General features: G+C 41.9%; 2 protein-coding genes across 2 annotated transcripts; both read left to right on the top strand.

Moving 5' to 3' along the window:
• Positions 1-13,628: 13,628 nt before the first annotated feature.
• On the top strand, positions 13,629-14,861 carry LOC134212935 (uncharacterized). The gene is made up of 3 exons (XM_062691290.1): positions 13,629-14,277; positions 14,349-14,594; positions 14,669-14,861. Exons 1-3 carry the CDS (start codon positions 14,172-14,174, stop codon positions 14,701-14,703), a joined length of 387 nt encoding a protein of 128 aa, XP_062547274.1. The 5' UTR covers positions 13,629-14,171; the 3' UTR covers positions 14,704-14,861.
• Positions 14,862-15,759: 898 nt separating this feature from the next.
• LOC134207218 (uncharacterized protein K02A2.6-like) lies at positions 15,760-18,127 on the top strand. The gene is made up of 3 exons (XM_062682939.1): positions 15,760-16,435; positions 16,633-17,621; positions 17,816-18,127. Exons 1-3 carry the CDS (start codon positions 15,760-15,762, stop codon positions 18,125-18,127), a joined length of 1,977 nt encoding a protein of 658 aa, XP_062538923.1.
• Positions 18,128-21,108: the final 2,981 nt, after the last annotated feature.

Genomic DNA, 21,108 nt, shown 5'->3' with positions numbered 1-21,108 from the left:
GCCGTATGTGCATTGCACCCAGAGTTCGCGGGCGAGCCCACCTTTGCCATCCCCCCTTTGTCGCATCGCCACAGGTATGTTAGGAGCCTGGTCTCCGTATTTGGCGAAACGCAAAACACTGAACTAGGAATGTAATTGGTAAAAGTTTTCATTTGCCAAGGTTAGGTTAAATTGGAAGTGTGAATTAAATTAGAATTAAATAGAAATCTAGAATATTCGAGGTTGTATCAAAAGAAGGTTATCAAATTCTTGCGAAGAACAAAATCTATTACTATTTACAAGAGATACTCTAATACATACTTATTCTTTCGGACATATGTGTTGAGGAAAATAGACAAAAGGCGGACCATATCGCCGATCCAGTCTAAGAAACACACAATATTTTCCAGATAGAATGAGAATATATTATCGAATGAGTAGTAAACATTAGACCATTTTCTGCAACCACAATTTACTTGTTTGACCTCAACCCACGTTGTGAGGTAAATGAACCCACTGATAAAATTGAGAAAATAAACGTATACTCCAATAAATTATATACAGACTTATAGGCTGCATAGCTCCATCCAGAGCTAGTTAAAAGTTCTGGTCAATTTGTGCTTCATTTCAAATGGAACAACAGAAATATTTTTTACAACTTTCAAATTAATAGCAAGATTGATATGATTAAATTGTTTGCAATCGACCCAACTATGACCCAACGTAATCGGCAATACTAGTGACCAAAAATAACACATAGTGTTCCTGAATATAAATTTGGGACAATAAAAAAAAACAGTGCAATGTAACCAGAAAAAGACAAATTTTTGTGGTAAAAATGGGAAATAGAACCCAATTTGCCTTATATCAACTTCTTCAATTAATCTGAGAAGTTACAAACAAATCAAAGTTCTTCAACGGGCTAAGTACACTCGAGTCAGTCTGACTTGGTGTACATTTCTCGAGACGGAAAGCGTCTAGAGATTCTATATGGTTAGGATGATTTACATTAAACTCAAACTAAGATCAATAGAATAACATGCATGAAAAATTGAATGAATGAGTAGGGCCCAATGAATGAGGATGTATAAGTGGGAAGGACGTCAGAGAAACTAGCATAGTAAATTACGAATTAAAACAGGGAAGTAGTTTGTCGTATTCCAGCCGAAAACGGCTGAATGGAATCCGCCGTTGAAGAGCGGTGCGACTGTTCGTTTTAAAATTCGACAACAAACTGACGGTGCAATCTTCGTCGTTGCTACTCAACCCCATGGCGCTACCAACACCATCTCATACTGCGGTGGCAGCAATGCGCTAGCATTGCCATACCCCGCCGCGCAACCTCTCCCAGCCCCTCACAAGCTACCGATTCATTGGCACACGCTTAAATGAAGCAAAGTTCGTCAGAAAATTCAATATGTTGCTCTCCATACTCTCAAATACTCAATCATGCACAGATTCTTTCACGATAGTTAGCGCATATGCAAAATTGAGAATTCGAATCAAGTCTAATGTAAAACTTGCCACATTGTACGGTAAATTGGGGCACGTGAAATATGTGATTTCACGATTGGTATATTTGATTGCTTATGTTTAATGTACAATCCGCAATAGCAGAATCAATTCATAGTCTAGAATCACTTATACAAACTAAAATCATTAGCCGCTTGCTCTGAATACTACATCTTTCTCCTTCCCTACTCTTTCAACTTTGTAAGAATATGATTTCAATTTTATAAATATTTCATTATAATGAAAAATCGTACCTAAATTGCTTCAAAATAAATTAAAACAATTCATAACATTGTAATACCATCAACATCTAATGCAAAGAAGAACAAACTTGATATGTTAAGTACAGTGATCGTTCGCTAATTGGGGCACGATCTCACCCCAACTAGCGAATGCCGTTCGCTAATTGGGGCGTTTTGACAAGCGTCAATGTTGTTTACTTTTTGCTTTGAACAAAGGAAAATTTTACGCGCCAGAAAATATCGATCCCGCCAAACACGGAAACAAAACGTCAACGCGTTTTTGACATCACACTCTGACGTTTAGCTGCTTTTAATTGGGTTTCACCCCAATTTAGTTAACCCCCAACTAAAAAGCGCCCCAACTAGAAAAGCCCAATTGACGAACGTTCACTGTACCGTCATATTTTTGCTAAAAACTAATTATGATTGTGGGTCACATTTTAATTTTTTTTTTCTTCGGAATTCTACTTGCTCTTGCACAATTCGGAATACACAAAAAATGCCTCGGAGTCCTGCTCGGTACTCGCAAAGAGCAATCCTCTATAGAACTTGCAAACGTAGTCCTACGTCAACATTCTTTGGAGTTCTACTCACGTAATCCTACGTCCTTCTATAGAATACCCAGACGAACATGTCTTGGTGTTGCATCGAAGTCCTGCTCTGCATTCGCAAAGTATACTCTTCTATAGAATACACAAACGATGTCCTACCTCAAAATGCCTTGGAGTTCTACTCGCTCCGGAATAACCAAAAATGCTTTGGAGTCCTTCGCATTCGCAAAGTGTATTCTTCCATAGAATACACAGACGTATTCCTACGGCAAAATGCCTCGGATTTTTACTCGCTCCGGAATGAACAGAAAATGGAAAAGTGTGGTCCTCTATAGAATACCCAGACGAAGTCCTACGTCAATATGCTTCGGCGTTCTACTCGTTCAGAATAAACACGAAAATGCCTCGAAGGTAGGCTCGCATTCACAAAGTGTACTCCACATAATACACAAACGTAGTCCAGCGTCAACATGTCTCGAAGTTCTACTCGCTCCGGAAAAGAAACAAAAAATGTAAGGGGATATTGAAATGCATTCGTAAAGTGTAATCCTTTTTAGAATATCAAGATGCAGTCATACGTCAAAATGTCTCTCATGTTTGCCCGCTCCGAGATTAAGACAAAATGCCTTTGAGTCCACCTTTGCATTTTCAAAGTGTACTCTTCTTTTGAATACACAGACGAAGCCCTACTCCAACATGCCTCGGAGTTCTACTCGCTCCGGAATAAACATGAGAATGTCTCGGAGTCCTTCACATTTGCAAAGTGTACTCCTCTATAGAATACACAGCCGTAGTCCTACGTCTACGGAATGAACACAAAATGTCTTGGAATCCTGCTTCGCGTTTGCAAAGTGGTCACAGACGTAGTTCGACGTCAACATGCCTCGGAGTTCTACTCGCATTCACAAAATAAAATGCCTCGGATTCTTACTCGCTCCGGAACGAACAGAAAATGGAATAAACAAATTTTTTCTCGGAGTCGTGCTCTGTATTCGCAGAGTGTGGTCCTCTATGGAATACCCAGACGTAGTCCTACGTCAACATGCCTCGGAGTTCTGCTCACTCCGGAATAAACAAAAATGCCTCGGAGTGCTTCAAATTCACAAAGTGTACTCTTGTGTAGAACACACAGACGTAGTCCTACGTCAATATGCTCCGGCGTTCTACTCGCTTCAGAATAAACACGAAAATGCCTCGAAGGTCGGCTCGCATTCACAAAATAAAATGCCTCGAAGGTCGGCTCGCATTCACAAAATAAAATGCCTCGGAGACCTGCTCGCTCCGGAATAAACAAAAAAATACCTCGGAAACCCGCTTGTTCCGGAATAAAAAAATGCCTCGGAAACCTGCTCGTTCCGGAATAAACAAAAAAAAAATGCCTCGGTAACCTCCTCGTTCCGGAATAAAAAAAAAATGCCTCGGAGACCTGCTCGCTCCGGAAAAAACAAAAAAAATGCCTCGGAAACCTGCTCGTTCCGGAATAAACAAAAAAAATGCCTCGGAGACCTGCTCGCTCCGGAATAAACAAAAAAAAAATGCCTCGGAGACCTGCTCGCTCCGGTATCTTTTATTCGATCCTCGGGAGACCTGCTCGCTCCGGGATCATGTTTTAAAACACTCGAAGACCTGCTCGCTTCGGTTTTTTTTTCTATGATTTCGGAGACCTGCTCGCTCCGAAATCCACAACATAACACTCGAAGACCTGCTCGCTTCGGTTTTTTTCTATGACTTCGGAGACCTGCTCGCTCCGAAATCCACAACATAAAATGAGAGCATACTTACCATTTAGTAACTAGCACATTAATGGATGTGGCAAGCACCATTTTCATGCGCTAGTTACAAAAATAAAAGCAAACACTATTTCTACCGACTGCGACATGTCGTATTCCAGCCGAAAACGGCTGAATGGAATCCGCCGTTGAAGAGCGGTGCGACTGTTCGTTTTAAAATTCGACAACAAACTGACGGTGCAATCTTCGTCGTTGCTACTCAACCCCATGGCGCTACCAACACCATCTCATACTGCGGTGGCAGCAATGCGCTAGCATTGCCATACCCCGCCTCGCAACCTCTCCCAGCCCCTCACAAGCTACCGATTCATTGGCACACGCTTAAATGCAGCAAAGTTCGTCAGAAAATTCAATATGTTGCTCTCCATACTCTCAAATACTCAATCATGCACAGATTCTTTTACGATAGTTAGCGCATATGCAAAATTGAGAATTCGAATCAAGTCTAATGTAAAACTTGCCACATTGTACGGTAAATTGGGGCACGTGAAATATGTGATTTCACGATTGGTATATTTGATTGCTTATGTTTAATGTACAATCCGCAATAGCAGAATCAATTCATAGTCTAGAATCACTTATACAAACTAAAATCATTAGCCGCTTGCTCTGAATACTACATAGTTATGTTCCTGTTGAGATTCTAGAAAAGAGTATAACATTACATTTCTTCGAAAATCAACCATAGCGAAAAATAGTATAAAGTTTATCGCGAAGAAAAGTAGTCGAAGCAAAATCATAAGAATACTAATCTCAATAGAGGTGAATGCAAATTGGCACGAGTGTTTAACTTATTATGGATCCAAGTCAGCGCCTAATTTGAATAGTATCTTAGATATCGTTAGCAAGAACGTTTTCCTATGAATCAATAGAGCACTGAAAAAAAAATTAAGTCATCTTGTAGACTTAATTTTTTCCCCCGAAGGAAGATAATTGTTACCGTTCACGTTAACAATCTGACAAAACGAATTTGACACACAGATACTATGCTACTATCACTTATCTACTACTTATTTACTAACTATCTACTTAAAACTCCCGAAAGAATATTGTGAGACATTGCACGTAGTTTGATTAGATTTTAAATTATTTAATTAATCGTGTAAATCCTGATCGGCTAACATCTCTCTAATTGGAAAATTCGACGGAGGCACCACCATGTCGGGAGCCGGTGGTACATGATTACCGAAGCACAAATGAGGAGAAGGGGAAAAACGAGTTGAGTGGACGAGGAGATGGGGTATGGGGAGGATTGGAGATGAAAAAAAAAACGATCGACGGGAGAGTAATGAAGGAGCTCTGGAATAGAGAAGACCGAATACGGTTTCGGAAGAAAAATCAAATTGACAGAATTTCAAGCGGCCAATCATAATCGGGCCACAGTTTAATGTGCCGGGAAAAAGTTGAAAAAGTCGTCTACTAGTTAATCGTGAATTCGTATGGCTCGTTGGCAGAATTCTTTGGGAGCCTTCTAAAGCTGCCGGGTAAACACGTGGCGTCCGTAGGCCTGTTGTTCAACGCCTCTCCGCCGATATCCAACGTGAAGGTGCAGTTTGGAAGTGACCGGTTTTCACGGGTGCATTCGGTAGAAAGCTCGGAGATATGTTCCTGGACATGTACACTGGAATTGTTTAATGGCATGGTGCTCCGACGACTATTTACTGCCACCAAAGCCAGTGTCATCACTGTGGCTGGGTCAAGCCCACTGTCCAAAAGACCTATGATCATTCCGTCAAGTCGCCCGAGGATCGTACCAACGTGGTGCCCATTATTTCGAGATGCACCAAATACCACCCACACCTACGTAGGATACAAGCGAATGCAAGCCCCCCCAGATGTCAACGCACGTGAGTCATTCATGAAAGCTGATGCAACCTCGTCACATGTCCTCATGTCATCAATGGGCCCCAACCGATCGGCCGCAACATTCGACTAACTTACACACTCTAAAACACTAACCCTAACTTAGAAAAATGAAAAAATATAAAAATCACTAAAACAAAACACAACAACAAAGCCTTAGTATGTGTGTTCTTCTTGTTTATTTTGTCTGTGTTATGTCCGCTTCGTAATGTGAGTCCCCTGAGCAGATCGAAGAACGACCCTGAAATAAAATCTGAAGTGAGCTGGTTAAGGGCGTAAGGACGTCCGCTCCATAGACGTAGGGACGTCACAGGAGATAGTTACAAAATCCTTGATAAATTCCGGGAGTACAACTTGCAGACACATCATCTGTTTATTGATTTCAAGGCTGCGTACGATTCAGTGAAACAGAGTGAATTATAGCAAATTATGCTTGAACATGGTTTTCCGGCGAAACTGATACGGCTGATTCGTATGAAGTTGGACGGATTGAAATCAAGTGTAAGGGTTGCGGAAGAAATATCGACGTCATTTGTTACCTTAGATGGATTAAAGCAGGGTGATGCACTCTCGAATCTACTGTTCAATATAGCCCTCGAGGGAGCGATTAGGAGAGCTGGTGTGCAAAGAAGCGGTACCATTATCACAAGATCGTATACGCTCCTGGGATTTGCGGACGATATCGACATTATCGGGATCGATCGCCGTGCCGTGGAAGAGGCTTTTGTGCCTCTCAATAAGGAGACAGCGAGGATTGGACTCACGATCAATACCAGCAAAACGAAGTACATGGTTGCTGGCAATCAACGTGGGTTCAACGTGGGGATGGTGAAAAATTTAAAGTGGTAGAAGAATTGATGTATCTAGGAACACTAATGATCTGCGATAATGATGTTACCCGCGAGGTGAAAAGGCATATTGCAGCTGCAAATAGGGCCTATTACGAACTTCGTAACCAGCTTAAGTCTCGTAGTCTGCAAACAAAAACAAAACTCGCACTGTATACTACTCTGATTCTTCCGGTGGCTTTAAACGGCCATGAAACATGAACGTTAAAGGAGGCTGATCGACGAGCTTTCGGAGTATTTGAGTGTAAGATGCTGCGGACAATACTCGGCGGTAAACAGGAGAACGGTATCTGGCGGCGTCGCATGATTCACCAGTTGTACCAGGTGTATAAAGGGCTGGATATTGTTAAGCTTATACAACACGGCAGACTACGATGGACTGGACACGTTGTTCGTATGCCGGAAGAACGTCAAGCGAAGATAATATTTAGTAAAGAACCCGGAAGAGTCCGCAGGCTTCGTGGAAGGCCGCGTAGACGATGGCTTTTTGCAGTTGAAGAGGACCTGTGGGCGCTCAATGTTCAGGGCGACTGGAAGCGATTGGCCCAGGGTACTGGAGAAGGGTACTCCATTCGGCGTAGGTTCATCGAAGAGCTGTAGCCCATTAAGTATGAAGTATAAAGTAAGTAAGAGATTTATTTTAGAAGTTGTTTGAAAGAATGTTTTATTTTTCATAAAACAAGTGGGGCGTAACTCAAAAAAAAAAAATTAGTTAATCATCAATCGCACGTGTTTCAGTCTAAATATAATGATATTGATGATGAAGTAGGAAACTCTAATGAAAACGTATTTTAACTATAATGTTGCATTAGATTTTGAGGATTATTTAGTGAAAGCCTCTAAAACTGCAGTAAAAGGCCAAAGCGGGCCGCAGTTTAGAACCGTTCACCAAGCAATCATCAAAAATTCTCTACTCACAATTTTAATCACTACATATTCTGAACTTCATTTCGAGAAAACCCCGAATACTATCATTGTGGGCTACGATAGTCCTCGACAGCATCGGAATTGCCTCCAAACAAGATTCGACAGTTCATGAGCTTCAATTTGATGATGGGCTTAGGAAGTCTTATGATTGATCTCCACGTCTATGTTTCTATCGTCAATCTTTTCGTATCCTGTCATAATTATGTCAAATGTTTAGTACGGTGTCATAACGTCTTACAAGTTTAATTCTATCATTGTGTCTGTCTTAGTTATTACATGTTTCCTACGTTATTCAGTTTAAATCTGTGCTAGTTGTAGATTATGTTGCGTATAGATGTCAGTAAATTGCCTCCATTTGTTTATCACTAAAGGTCAGGTTTGCTTAGACGAAAAACCTAGTTAAAGCGTTATGCGAAGATGAAGAAATGGTCTCTAAGTTGTCTAATTGTCCTAAAGCCTTAAAAGCAAGCGTAACTATAATTGTGTGGGTCGTGGTCAGAGCTATAGATTCACTTTTCGGTGGCAAAGTAAGGCTTCATCACGCCTATTCCCTATCTATTAGTAAAAATTATCGAGAATGAAGCCATTATAAGATAGTTTGCATACCATCGTTATAATTTGTGGTATTTTTAATTATGGTTCTTCAAAGTGAGCCATAACAGAAAAAGGCGTCACTTTCCTAGTTTTGATAAAACTTCAACTCAGTGAATCCAACAGTCAATTCCCTATTACCGTCGATAAAATTGATCACACTCAATAAAAATAAGTACCTATCTAGCTAGAATTAAGCGCGGCTACGACTCATCATAATCAGAGAACGCTTCAGAAAAGTATTGCAGAAAAGAAGAGATCTACCACCATTATCACTGAGGGATGAGATCTGCCTGACTGCACTACCATTCAAGGCTCCAAGACTCGATGTCCGTTGGATCACATCCGTAAGATCAGTGCGTCAATGCCAGATTATGACGCGGCATTAAACAAAAATAGTCAACATGTGATACCACCACGACAGGATATGTCTTTGGTTGCCATATCAGTGCTAATGGCGTAAGCCCACCCACCGCGGCAAGGTAACATATCCAAGGGGAAAGACTTTCCCAAGCTTAGCTTAGCTTAGCTTTGACTGACTACACATATCTATGGTTGCTATTCCGTGATTGACCAGAATCAGTGAAATTGCACAAAGAATCAACTGAATGATTGACTGGGATTGTTCAAGCATTCTCAGTGTGCAAGTTTCAGTGACTCTAATAATCAAATGATCAATAACGGCGTCGGACACGTCCTTGTAGTCAGTTAGGAAGAGGGAAGGAATATTAGTAGGTGGTTTTTGCTATTTGAAGACCGTGTTTACCTCTGCCTCTCCACAAAAACCACAGGAAGGATTATCAGTTAGTTGGTAGGCATCGTTGGATCTGGATTCACTCTGATAAGCGATAGTGATTTCACCTAACCATAATTCGGCCCCACAAAGTAGAACAAACTAACTACCTGCACACCGAGCAGGAACACGACCAAACGTATATCTATTGATTTACTTCCCGACCGCACAAACTACAACGATACCAGATCGTTCGACGTGTATATGAACCGAGCATGGACAATAGTCACCATGCATGCCCGATGGCATATGCAAACTGTATAGGATCGAGTTTTTGACGACCGAACCGACGTGCAGTATTCTGTACTTACTTGCCCTTACTTAACGCTGGTTTACAGTTCGGAAAACGTGTCCGCGGAATTTGTTACGGGATTTTGCTCCGGGTTTTATCAGGGAAAATTTTCCGCCGATAAGTCTCCACTGTCAAAACATTTTCCGTGATTGGGTTTACACTTCAGGATTTTTCTTCGGGATTTAAGAATCTGCGTATCCTCGCCCGTGCTTGAGTTTACACTTCGGGGTTTAGATTCGGATTTCTTTATACAAGAGTTGGAAAGATAACGAGAAGAGGGAGATATAGTGAGAGAAAGGGAGATAATGAGTGAGAGAGAGCGATTGAGTGGGAGAGAAAGAGGTAGTGAGTGAGCAAGTGAGTGAAAATGAGTAAGTGAGAATGGGTGAGTATTTCAAAGTGAGTGAGTGAGTGAACGAGTGATTTAGTGAAAGTGAGTGAGTGAGAATTCGTGAGTAAGTGAGAATTCGTGAGTAAGTGAGAATGAGTGTGTGGGGTTGAGTGAGTGAGTGAGAATGAGTGTGTGAGGTTGAGTGAGTGAGTGAGAATGTGTAAGTGTTCGTAGTTCAGTGTTGAATGTTTTTGATACTTTGTGAACTTTACGTCGTGAAATGTTTAAGCCGAATGAGTAGTGTCCGCATATGTAGTACAGTTTTCTCCGTATTTTGGTATTTTGTCCACCCACTGTGTAGTACGCAGCCTTCGCTACCTTATGGGTTTTAAAATCCCACCACCAGAGTTCGCTACGGACTCCATATTGGTAGCAACAGGATGGCAAGGAATACGCCATGATGATCTACGCTTGGCAGGTGGGGGGATGGGAGAAGAGAAGAAAGGGAGTAACACGGTGATGGCGAAAGGTAGAGGATCGTCCTCCTTAATCTACCGAACGAGATAGTAAATTCCGGAACTGTAGAGTGCACCGCCATTCGGTGGTACAAAACCAAGTTGATGACCCCCCCCCCCCCCCCCCTTCCCTTGGGGACAGTTCCGGAGATTCAGGCCGACGACCGAGTCCGTCAACATACTCGGCAACATAAGAGGCTCCTGGATGGCGCATGAGTCTGCAGAGGACGCCATTGCATCCTATCACCAAGTTTGAGTGTGGAGGAGTGCTAGCCGCTAATTGGCGGAAAAGGAGTGTCAAGTCGGGAACGGCAGTTCCATCGATACGAGCCAAAGTCCGAGTCCTTCAACACGCTTGGAGAGGCCCCGGATGGCGTACGAACCTGCAGAGGACGCTATTAGAAGGACCGAACCCATTCCGTTGCGTGAAGAGCCGCTGATTGGCGGCAAAGAAGCGAATACCGTGGAACTCAGGTTAGCGTAGTATAAGAAAGTGGGACAGTGTGGAAGAGTGTCGGAAAAGTCCGAATAAATGTAGCGAACGAAACCAAAGAATGTGAGTTTTTCTGTGCTTCCGTGCGGTCATTCCTTGTATCTCGAATCTTCCCGTTAAGCATGCCGACCCTGAGGTGTATTGATGTCAGGGAGTTTCAGGAAGGCTCCCCGTTGAGCAACCGGCAGTTGCAAATGAGTGTGTGAAAGTACGGGAATGAGAGAGAGTGAGTGAGTAAGAAAGAGTTAGTGAGTGACTGAGTGCGAGTGAATAAGTGACTGAGCCAGAGTTAGTGAATGTGAGTGAGTGAGTGAGATTGAGTGAGTGAGTGAGATTGAGCGAGTGAGTGAGAATGTGTGTGTATGAGTGAGATTGAGTGAGTGAGAATGAGTTAGAGCGAGTGAGTGAGAATGAGTTAGAGCAAGTGAGTGAGAATGAGTTAGAGCGAGTGAGTGAGAATGAGTTAGAGCGAGTCTCACTATGCACTATTTCTCAAATATCACTGCTCACTTTTCACTTCTCACTTCTTAGTACTCATTTCTCATTTTGCTCTTGATTACTTCTCATTCTCAATTCCAACTTCTAACTATTCATTTCACTTTTCACAACTCATTTTTTCACTTATCATTCCTCACTTCTCACTTCTCATTAGTCACTTTTCACTTTTCTTTTCTCACTCTTCATAACTCACTTCATACTCTTCACTTCTCGCGCCTCATTCTCACTACTCATTTCTCACTACTCAACTCTCACTTCTAATTTTACACTTCTTACTTCTTATTCTCACTGCTCGTTGCTTTCTTACTCATTTTTTCATTTCTCGCTTATCATTCCTTAGTTTTCTCTTCACACTTCTCACATTTCTCACTTTTCGCTATCTATCTATCTATCTATCACTTCACTAAATTCTTCCCATAATAAATTTCCGTCATAGATTACACATTTCCCGTGCGGAATCAATTCAAACGGAATTGTTTCCCCGCGGGATTTGCATCTCTACACATGGGATTTTTAACCGTACACTTTTCCCGCGATTGGGTTTACACTTCAGGAAAATATTTTTTTCGTGTAGACTTCTGCTCCTGTCACGGGAAACGCAAATCCCGCTCCCATTTAAATTACATGGGAGACCAAATTCCAGGACACGTTTTCCGAACTGTAAACCAGCCTTTAACCGGAACAAAGCGCATTATCCGTCGAATATCAAAAAGATATTTTTTTTCTCCGGCTCGCGACGAATAACACACGCACTGTACTTACTTTCCCGATGGCTACTGCAAGCTATAGAAGATCGCACTTGTCTCGACCGGATCAAAGCGCAATACCTGAAACACGAGAAATCACGCACTAAACTGATTTTTATTACCGGCCGCGCAATGCAGAGCACAATATTTCGGCCGATCGCACGATCGTTCTGCCGTCCGAAACAAGAGAAATCTCGCACTGAACTCACCAAGGAGAGGGAGTTTCCCAAAAAGAAAAACTAAAATTTCTACGGAAATAAATTCCAGTATTTTTTTAATTATATAAAGTTTGTGCTAAGTTCATTACTGAATAAATATATTACAAATATTCATATTCTTTGCTTTCTCTTAACATTCTTTGCTATCATTTTCCATTAAAATTCCCAATTTTTCATGCAATTATTCCCATTTTGGATTTTTTTTCGTTTCCTTGTTATTTTTTTTATCCCCCCCCCTCACGTTTTCTAAGAACTGTCGGACATAAAATAAATTTAATATTTGTATCGGCCTATACAAGTTTTGATTACTACACGTGCATATATGCAATTTTTGATTTTCTATGGAACGTTTTTATATAAGTCCATCTAATTTACATATGACCGACATTAGGAAATCATTCATCCCAATAAGTTCCCATCATCATATTATTGATACTGCCTTCACATATTCTCACCGTCCGTCCCCAGCCACATCACACCAACCAAGAAGTTGTAAAGAAACCTGTCCATTGAAATTTTCCCATGCCAACCCCCTGTAAGGTCCAGTCGTCGCACTACGGCGTGCTTATGCATCAATGGCATCGACTAAGCGCCAACACGCGTCTCCCCCTCCATTTGGAATGTAAACAAATGCAAATGATGGGTAATTGTTTTTAAATGCGCGCGAAGTCATCTTTGCTCTTGTACACTTTTCCGTTCCGCAAGTGTGATTGATTAGGGTGTTCAAAAAACATCGATGATAAATACTCTTCCCATTCTGCTATGGCAACAAACCCGTTCGAGAAACCGATGGAGAAATATTTTAATGCTACGTTTTGACAGGGCAAGTGAATTGAACAACTCAGTTGAATTCAATTGACTTGCAAAAAGTTGAACTTGTTCAACTTTCTTTTCGTTCAAGTGTGATGAATGAAGATGTTTAGGGCCGATGTCCACGTAGCGGTTTTCTACGCTGCGTGCTCGCCGCGTTCACGCAAGGTACCCAGCGTCAAATGGAGTAATGCACACGTAACCGTGTGCACGACTACATTTGATGCTGGGTACCTTGCGTGGACGCGGCGTGCACGCAGCTTGAAAAAACGCTACGTGGGCATCGGCCCTTAGACGTTCAATTCGCGTTCAATTCAAGCGACTTGTTCAACTGACTTGCTTTGTCTAAACTTAGCATAATGTTACGTTGAGACAGTTTAAATGAATTGAGTTTTGTTTAACTTTGTTGAGCGCCGGTTTTTTTACGAGCAATATACAGTGCACACATCTGAAGTCAATTTCGGTATCTATCGCACCCATAAACAGTAAACAATAAAGTTAACAACTCATTCCCAATATCTAATCCCTTTATCTAATGGAAATTGGGACACCCTAGTAAATTAGCCACAGAAATTTACAGAGGAGCGCATCACAATTCCAGTCGGTAAATCGCAAATGTTACGACAAACGTAGATGAATAACTTTGATGTTTTGTCCCCTTCTGGACGACCTTCGCACTACTTAGGCACCATCAGATATTGTTTTCGAACGTTTGAATTAATTTGTCTCTTTATTCCACCTGAATTGTGACTAAGCTTCAAACCTATCCATCGCAGAAAAGGTCGATCACTTTCATTCATGCTCACGATTCTTAAGTTCACACGTTCACCGCAACCAGCTGCATGGGGCCACTCTTCACCGCCTCTTCAGCAGGTGTCGTCGTCATTCATCGGCAGAGAGAAATCTCCCGCGCACGACTGACTCGACTCAACCGCTGCTGTATAACTACGTACCGTCAGCATGCTGGCCTTTTGCCATCGTGCCACCCACCTTCGCGCGTAAACAAGCTTCATACGTATGGAGAAAACGGGTCCGGACCTCTGCTGTTCATTTCAATCCAACCGTCAAAGATAGTTTCACTTGTGCTCTCTCGAAGAGATCACCCCAGTTTTGGCGCCTCGTTTACCAATCGCGTGAACTAAACGCCGTTCTAGTGCCGAACCCGGCTGATAATGGAAGTCAAAGTGATCGCAATTGTACTGACGGCACTTGCGTTGGTCACCGTCGACGCAGGTCCCATGTACTACAAGAAGATCGCCGGACAAAAATACGAACCTGGTAAGCTGTATCGGAAACTGTACGCAATTGGTGGGGGGTTGACTCATCGCTTTTCTTTACGCATCACGCAGATTGGGTGGCGGTGTCATCGACGGTCATTCCACTGGCCGAGTACCGTGTGAGCGTGGGCGGAGGCGGTGGCGAGCAGAGCTCACTGGTGGCCGATGACGAGTACAGGAGGGCATATTTGCGACACAAGCAACTATCAGCGGCCAACAATGGCCTCGTCAAGCTGAAGACAACAGCCCAAGGCGAATCGGGTACTGGTGCGGGTGCGGCGGCTCGCGTTCAGGAGGATCCGGACACGTTGATCACAGGTGGGTGGTTAGATTTCGAGTGATGCGATCTATATATGAATGAATGTTTGGTATTGATTCACTTTTTTTTGCAGCGAAAAAGAAGTTTTTCGATCGAAAAGGCCAATGACGTTACGGTGAATCGATATATAACAAACGTTAATTACTTACTAAATTTGAATGATGAGGTGCCAACCTAATAGGATTAATGATCATGTCGATTGAGGTAGTTAGAAGCATTTTGATCAAATTTCTGTAAATATAAGTAAAAACTTCTTATCTGCAGAATGTAGTAATCAATTAGCCATGGGGATGAAGCCTTTATAGAGCAAATTTAAGACCTGTGCAAACTATTTAAGTTGAGTTGAAGCGAACCTAATGGGCGTATTATAATTATAACCTAATGCATCATATTGGGGTTCTTTTTAGCTTTATTTCAACTTTTATTATGGATTTATAGTCTGCATAAATATATCTTAAACATGCAATCCATCTTGCTTCTGCCTCATGCTTACTTAGGAGTTTTCTTGCATTTGCAGCTTTTTCATCAAATTTCTTCAATTACGATTAAACAAAACACTAACAATAATTAAAACTGTTTTCGATGATGTTTTCTATAGATATGATTTATACTGATAATAAATCTAGACCAACATTTGAAAAGGGCGTAACCGCCAAAAATTATTCCTTCTGATTCCTTGTCTACATATATAGCTATATATGTAGACGAAGAATCAGAATGAATAAATTTTGGCTGTTACGCCCTTTTCAAATGTTGGTCTAGATTTGATAAGTGTTTCACTTAAAGTTTTATAAATATTAGAAAATTTATTAATCCAGAAAGATCCCAAACAACTGTTATACACCCTGTTATGTTTTCTTGGGTTGCGGTATAACCTGAATCCGCCCCTGGGTAACAGAGGTAAGGAAGGAGAGCGGTGTACAACAGAAAGGAAAAAGAATAAAAGCGTGATTTGTAACTTCGTATTAAATTCGTATTTAATTTCGGTAATTAAAGTGCAATTCTAACATTGGCGACGAGGATAGAATTCGCGGGCGCGTGCGAGTTTAAAGTAATTGGATTCGTGATCGAGAAACGGTGATTGAATTCGTAATCGAAGTGATTTCTCTATGTCAAACTTAGCAGCGGGCGAGTTTTGAGGAAGAGGAAACAACAACAACAAAGATGAATCCTGCAGCAGGGAGCGGAATGTTACCATTCGATCCAGACGACACGACGAATGTTAGTTCGAGATGGAAGAAGTGGAAACGTTCTTTCGAGATTTTTTTGGACGTCAATAATGTGGCTCTTCCGAGCAGAAAGAAATCATACCTACTCCACTTTGCGGGGGAAAGCGTACAGGATATATATGATAGTCTAGTGGGCGATGGAAATCAGCCAGTGCCTGTAGGATCGGATGCTTACCAGGAAGCTGTTGGAGTGCTAGACGGTCATTTCTTGCCCATGAAGTGCTTGCCACAGGAGCGCCATATCTTCCGGAATTTGCAGCAAGAACCTGATGAGAAGATTTCAAAGTTTGTTCTCCGTTTGCGAGAGCAGGGTAATCTATGCGAATACCAAGATTGGCTGGAAGAAAACATCAAAGAGCAGATCTTTGAAAAGGGATCATCCGACGAGCTTCGAGCGAAAATACTGACGAAACCATCAATGACCTTGACAGAAATTATAAATGAAGGCCGTTCGCTCGAAACTATCGAAAAAGTACGACAGCAGTTAAAGCGTTCCGCAGATATAAACAAACTTTCAACTTCCAAGAACGAATGTTTTCGATGTGGTCGTGTTGGGCATTATGCTAACGAGGATTGCTGCCCGGCGAAGGACAAGAAATGCGAGAAGTGCGGTCTTTCGGGACATTGACGATGCTGCAAAACAAAGGAACGGAATATCGACAATAATCGTTTCAAGCAAAGGAATAAGCGGATTCGGCAGGTTGGAGAGGAAGCATCAGGTGGACAGGAAAGTACATATGACTCTGACGATGAAAGCACGGATGACGCAACAGAAGTGAAGTACGTTTTTGCCGCGGATAACTCACAGGCAGAGAAGGTAGTTTGCAGTATTGGGGTGTGAAGATTAAGTGGATCGTGGACTCAGGAACAGGAATCAACGTTATTGATAACAACACATGGTACTATTTGAAGAAGCAGAACATCGATATCCTTTCACAGAGCAAAGGATCCAATAGAACCCTAAAAGCATACGGTAACAATCATCTGCGCGTTATCGGAAAGTTTACTGCAGAAATCGCAACGAAAAATCGCAGTGTGGTGGCAGAGGTCGTCGTTGTGCAAGACAAAGGTGCAAGTTTGCTGAGTAGGGAAACGGCAACTCAGCTCAATATTCTGAATATCAACACAAATGTCTGGAGAGTAAACGACGAATCCAACAGAATTGGCAGGATAAAAGGATTTGAAGTGACGTTGCAAATCAACGATACTGTGAAGCCGGTTCAACACACAAAATGCCATGTTCCGATTCCACTTCAGGAAAAAGTGCAACGAGAAATTGATCATCTATTGGAACAAGACATAATTGAGCCAGCCCCAAGAGATTCACCGTGGATATCTCGTCTTGTCGTCAGTCCCAAAGCAGGTGATACATCCAGCGTTCGGCTTTGTGTGGATATGCGAGCGGCAAATAAAGCGATAGTACCGCAGCACCATCCCCTACCTACTTTTGATGACATCGTGCCTCATTTAAACGACTGCAAGTGGTTTTCGAAAATCGATTTGGTCAAAGCATTTCATCAAGTACTGTTGGCAGAGGGTTCCAGATTCATAACCACTTTCGCAACGCATCAGGGGTATTATCGATATAAAAGATTGACCTTCGGAATGAACTGCGCATCCGAGGTCTTTCAAAGCATCATTGAGCGTATTCTGAAGGGAATCAAAGGTGTGCGGGTCTTTATAGATGACATAATGATATTCGCGCCAACAAAAGAACAACATGACGACACGCTACGTAAGGTTATGGATCGCCTAGATGAGTTCGGAATCACCATTAATCCGAAAAGTGCGAGTTTGGTAAGTCGGAGGTAACCTTCATGGGACACGTGCTTTCAGCGGAAGGTATCAAGCCAACGTTGGATAAGGTGGATACAATTCGCAGTCTTCGAGAGCCTAACACTGTTGAAGAAGTACGCAGCTTTTTAGGAACCATCACGTACCTAGGAAGATTCATACCCAATCTTTATACAATGACCACTCCACTTCGCCAGTTATTGCGTAGGGATTCAAAGTTCGTATGGAGCCTTCCACAACAAGAAGCATTTAAAAAAATTAAGGATGTACTAGTGAAACCGAAGTCACTAGGATACTATTCTCCGCATGACAAAACAATTTTGATTGCTGACGCCAGTCCGACAGGCCTTGGAGGTGTCCTTTTGCAGGAGAAGGATGGAGTAAAAAGAGTAATATGCTATATAAGTAAAGGTCTTTCCGATGCTGAGAAGTCGTACGCCCAAAATGAGAAAGAAGTTCCGATCGAAACAGCGTTTGAGGGCAAAAGTATGGTGGCCATCGATGGATAAGGACGTTGAGAAAGCAGTTAAGAATTGCTTGGATTACCAAATAGTCGGAAAGTTGGCACCACCGGAGCCAATGGAAGTGCGCCAATTGCCAAAAAATCCATGGGAGGTTTTACATATGGATATGCTAGGTCCCTTGCCCACCGGCGAGTCATTGCTGGTAATCATTGATCCATACAGTCGATACAAGGCAATTGAAGTCTTGAAACAAACGACTTCGAATGACATTATTAACAAATTGCGTCCGTTATTCATGAAGTTGGGAATTCCATATGTATTGATAACGGATAATGCCAGAAATTTCTCGAGTAAAGCGATGGCGGACTTCTGCGGCGAGTTTGATATAAAGCTTCGTCGTACTACGCCATATTGGCCGCAGGCGAATGGCGAGGTTGAACGCCAACATAGAAGCATCTTAAAGATTCTGAGAATCGCCGAGCTGAATAAGTCAAACTGGAAGCGAGACCTAGAAGAATACAATTACGTGTATGCTCTGACGCCTCATCCGGCAACGGGATACTCACCGGCGGAAATACTGTTTGGCAGAAAGTTCCGTGATTGGATTCCGCATCTATTTCAAATGGATCATGTTAAGGACGCAGAAGTCAAAGACAACGACAAGGCCTACAAGACCAACTCCAAGACATACTACGATGAAAAAAAAGGAACTGTGCATTCAAATCTCGAAGTTGGTAATAAAGTCCTCATGAAGAATTTAAATCCAGCGAATAAGCTAGCAGCAAACTTCCACCCAGAGCCAGCTATAGTTGTTCAAAAGCAGGGAAATTCTGTGCTCGTTGAAACGCCAGCAGGTGAGAGATATCGGCGAAACTCGTCTCATCTTAAGAAGGTGCTTGATGAAGATCGTAATGTGTCCGACAATGATGATCAACCCTCCAAATCAACAACGTGATGCAACTGAATCAGATCAACAATGTTACGGGTCTGCTATCAATTTTAAGGGCATCATTGATCCTGTTAACAGAAAGCCTCGACGGAATGCCAGGAAGTCATTACGGTTTGATGACTATGTTCTCGATGTGAATCAAATGACAAAGTAACGAGCTTACAGAAAGGGAAATGTGTTATGTTTTCTTGGGTTGCGGTATAACCTGAATCCGCCCCTGGGTAACAGAGGTAAGGAAGGAGAGCAGTGTACAACAGAAAGGAAAAAGAATAAAAGCGTGATTTGTAACTTCGTATTAAATTCGTATTTTATTTCGGTAATTAAAGTGCAATTCTAACACACCCAACCAGTGGATGGCAGATTTTAATACAGTTTTGCATAAGAACCTTGCATTGTTGTATTGAAATCTCACAGATTTGTATTATTTTAATACAATATCTGTATGAAAATCTTACAGAATTGTATATGCCAAGATTTTAAACAACAATTGTCAGATTTGTTTTTTAGGTGTAAGCTTAGAAAAAGTATTAGAAGCCTCAAAACTCGATAAAATCGACAGCCGAATCTTTTTTCACAATATCTCATGAAAAACACTTTCATGGCAAACTTAAGTGTATCGAGATTGAACCTCTTTTCATAACTAAAAGTATCAGTCGTTATCAAGGATCCAAGGTATAGATGCATCCCTCGACTACCTCAAAGGTATCCCCGTCTATCGTAGCACTACTTAACAGGCGGGCTACCCAACTAACAATTTTGGTGCTATAAGCTTCATTTTCAAGCCTTAGGCTGTATAATATTCGAATAAAAGCAGCAAATCTTCTATATACATAAAAATCTGGGAGGGAGAAACAGATTCAAAAAATGTGTGTGTCAAGCCGAGCCGAAATCTAGCTGTCATGACATGTCAGTGTGAGCCGAGAACAAAACTCTCGTCAAGAAAATTTTCTAAGGCAATATAAGAACAATAACACACAAAACAAAATTTGGTCTTTTTAGGTGGCGCCTACGTTGATTGTTTATTCTTGTAGAAAATTTGCTTGTTGCCTGACGACAGTATTTGTTTATTTGATGTGTAGTATCGAGAGCTCCCTCCCAGATAAAAAAGAATTTCTGTCTGTCTGAACCTTATAGACTCCGAAACTACTGAACCGATCGGCGTGAAAATTTGTATGTAGAGGTTTTTGGGGCCGGGGAAGGTTCTAAAAATGGTTTGAGACCCCATACAAATGGAACAGGAATTTCTACATAACTCAAGAACTAATCATAAAATAAATCAATTTTAGGCGAAACAAAGTTCGTCGGGTCTGCTAGTGCTGAATAAAAAGTAAGCCTCTACAATTTACTCCTTAAGGTTCAACTTGACTATTACCCAAATATTTTCCTAGCTAGTCCGTTTGTGCCGAATGTATTTCACCTTTCATCGTTTCTGCAGCTTCCATATAGCCATAAAACAGCTTTGTCTGATTTAGCAACACAGCTAATCGATTAATAGATCATGTATGTATGCAATTGTGTTGCTTGTTGGATTATTACGGTGAGTAGTGTAGGAGTAACAGCAACCAGTTCAATTTATTGCAGGTTTAAAAATATGTAATGTTTAAAATTGAATAAATTGCATAGCCTTCCCAATACTATGCAATCGTATGAACGTACGTCTGACAACTACATCGTATGTCCGGCAATTGCGAGCGTGCTTGAACGTATGTCTTCCGATTGGGTATTTGGGACATCGTTTGCACATCACTATCAGACCATGCACTTATTGGGCATAAATAGCCGTGCACAGATCGTAACAAGTTCCAGTTTACTAACGGATGCAGACGGACAAACAACCCCAGCAGCAGGAAAGGAGGACTATAGCACCGACAACCAAACCGAGGATGGCAGCAACCTGGCGGAGGATGGCATTAACCAGCCGAGCAAGCAGACGTCGGGCGAGATGCAGAGGAAGGTTTTCGATGGCTCATTCTGGCCGTTGGCGTCCGCAGCGAAGTTTTGAAAGAGTTTTCTTCGCTGCTGCCAAAAGGATGATGCCAAACAGCAGCAGCGAGACCAGGGCACCCACGGCTCACCT

This window comes from Armigeres subalbatus, chromosome 1, assembly GCF_024139115.2.
Source record: "Armigeres subalbatus isolate Guangzhou_Male chromosome 1, GZ_Asu_2, whole genome shotgun sequence".
NCBI lineage: Eukaryota > Metazoa > Arthropoda > Insecta > Diptera > Culicidae > Armigeres > Armigeres subalbatus.
This window is presented reverse-complemented; position numbering and strand designations above follow the sequence as displayed.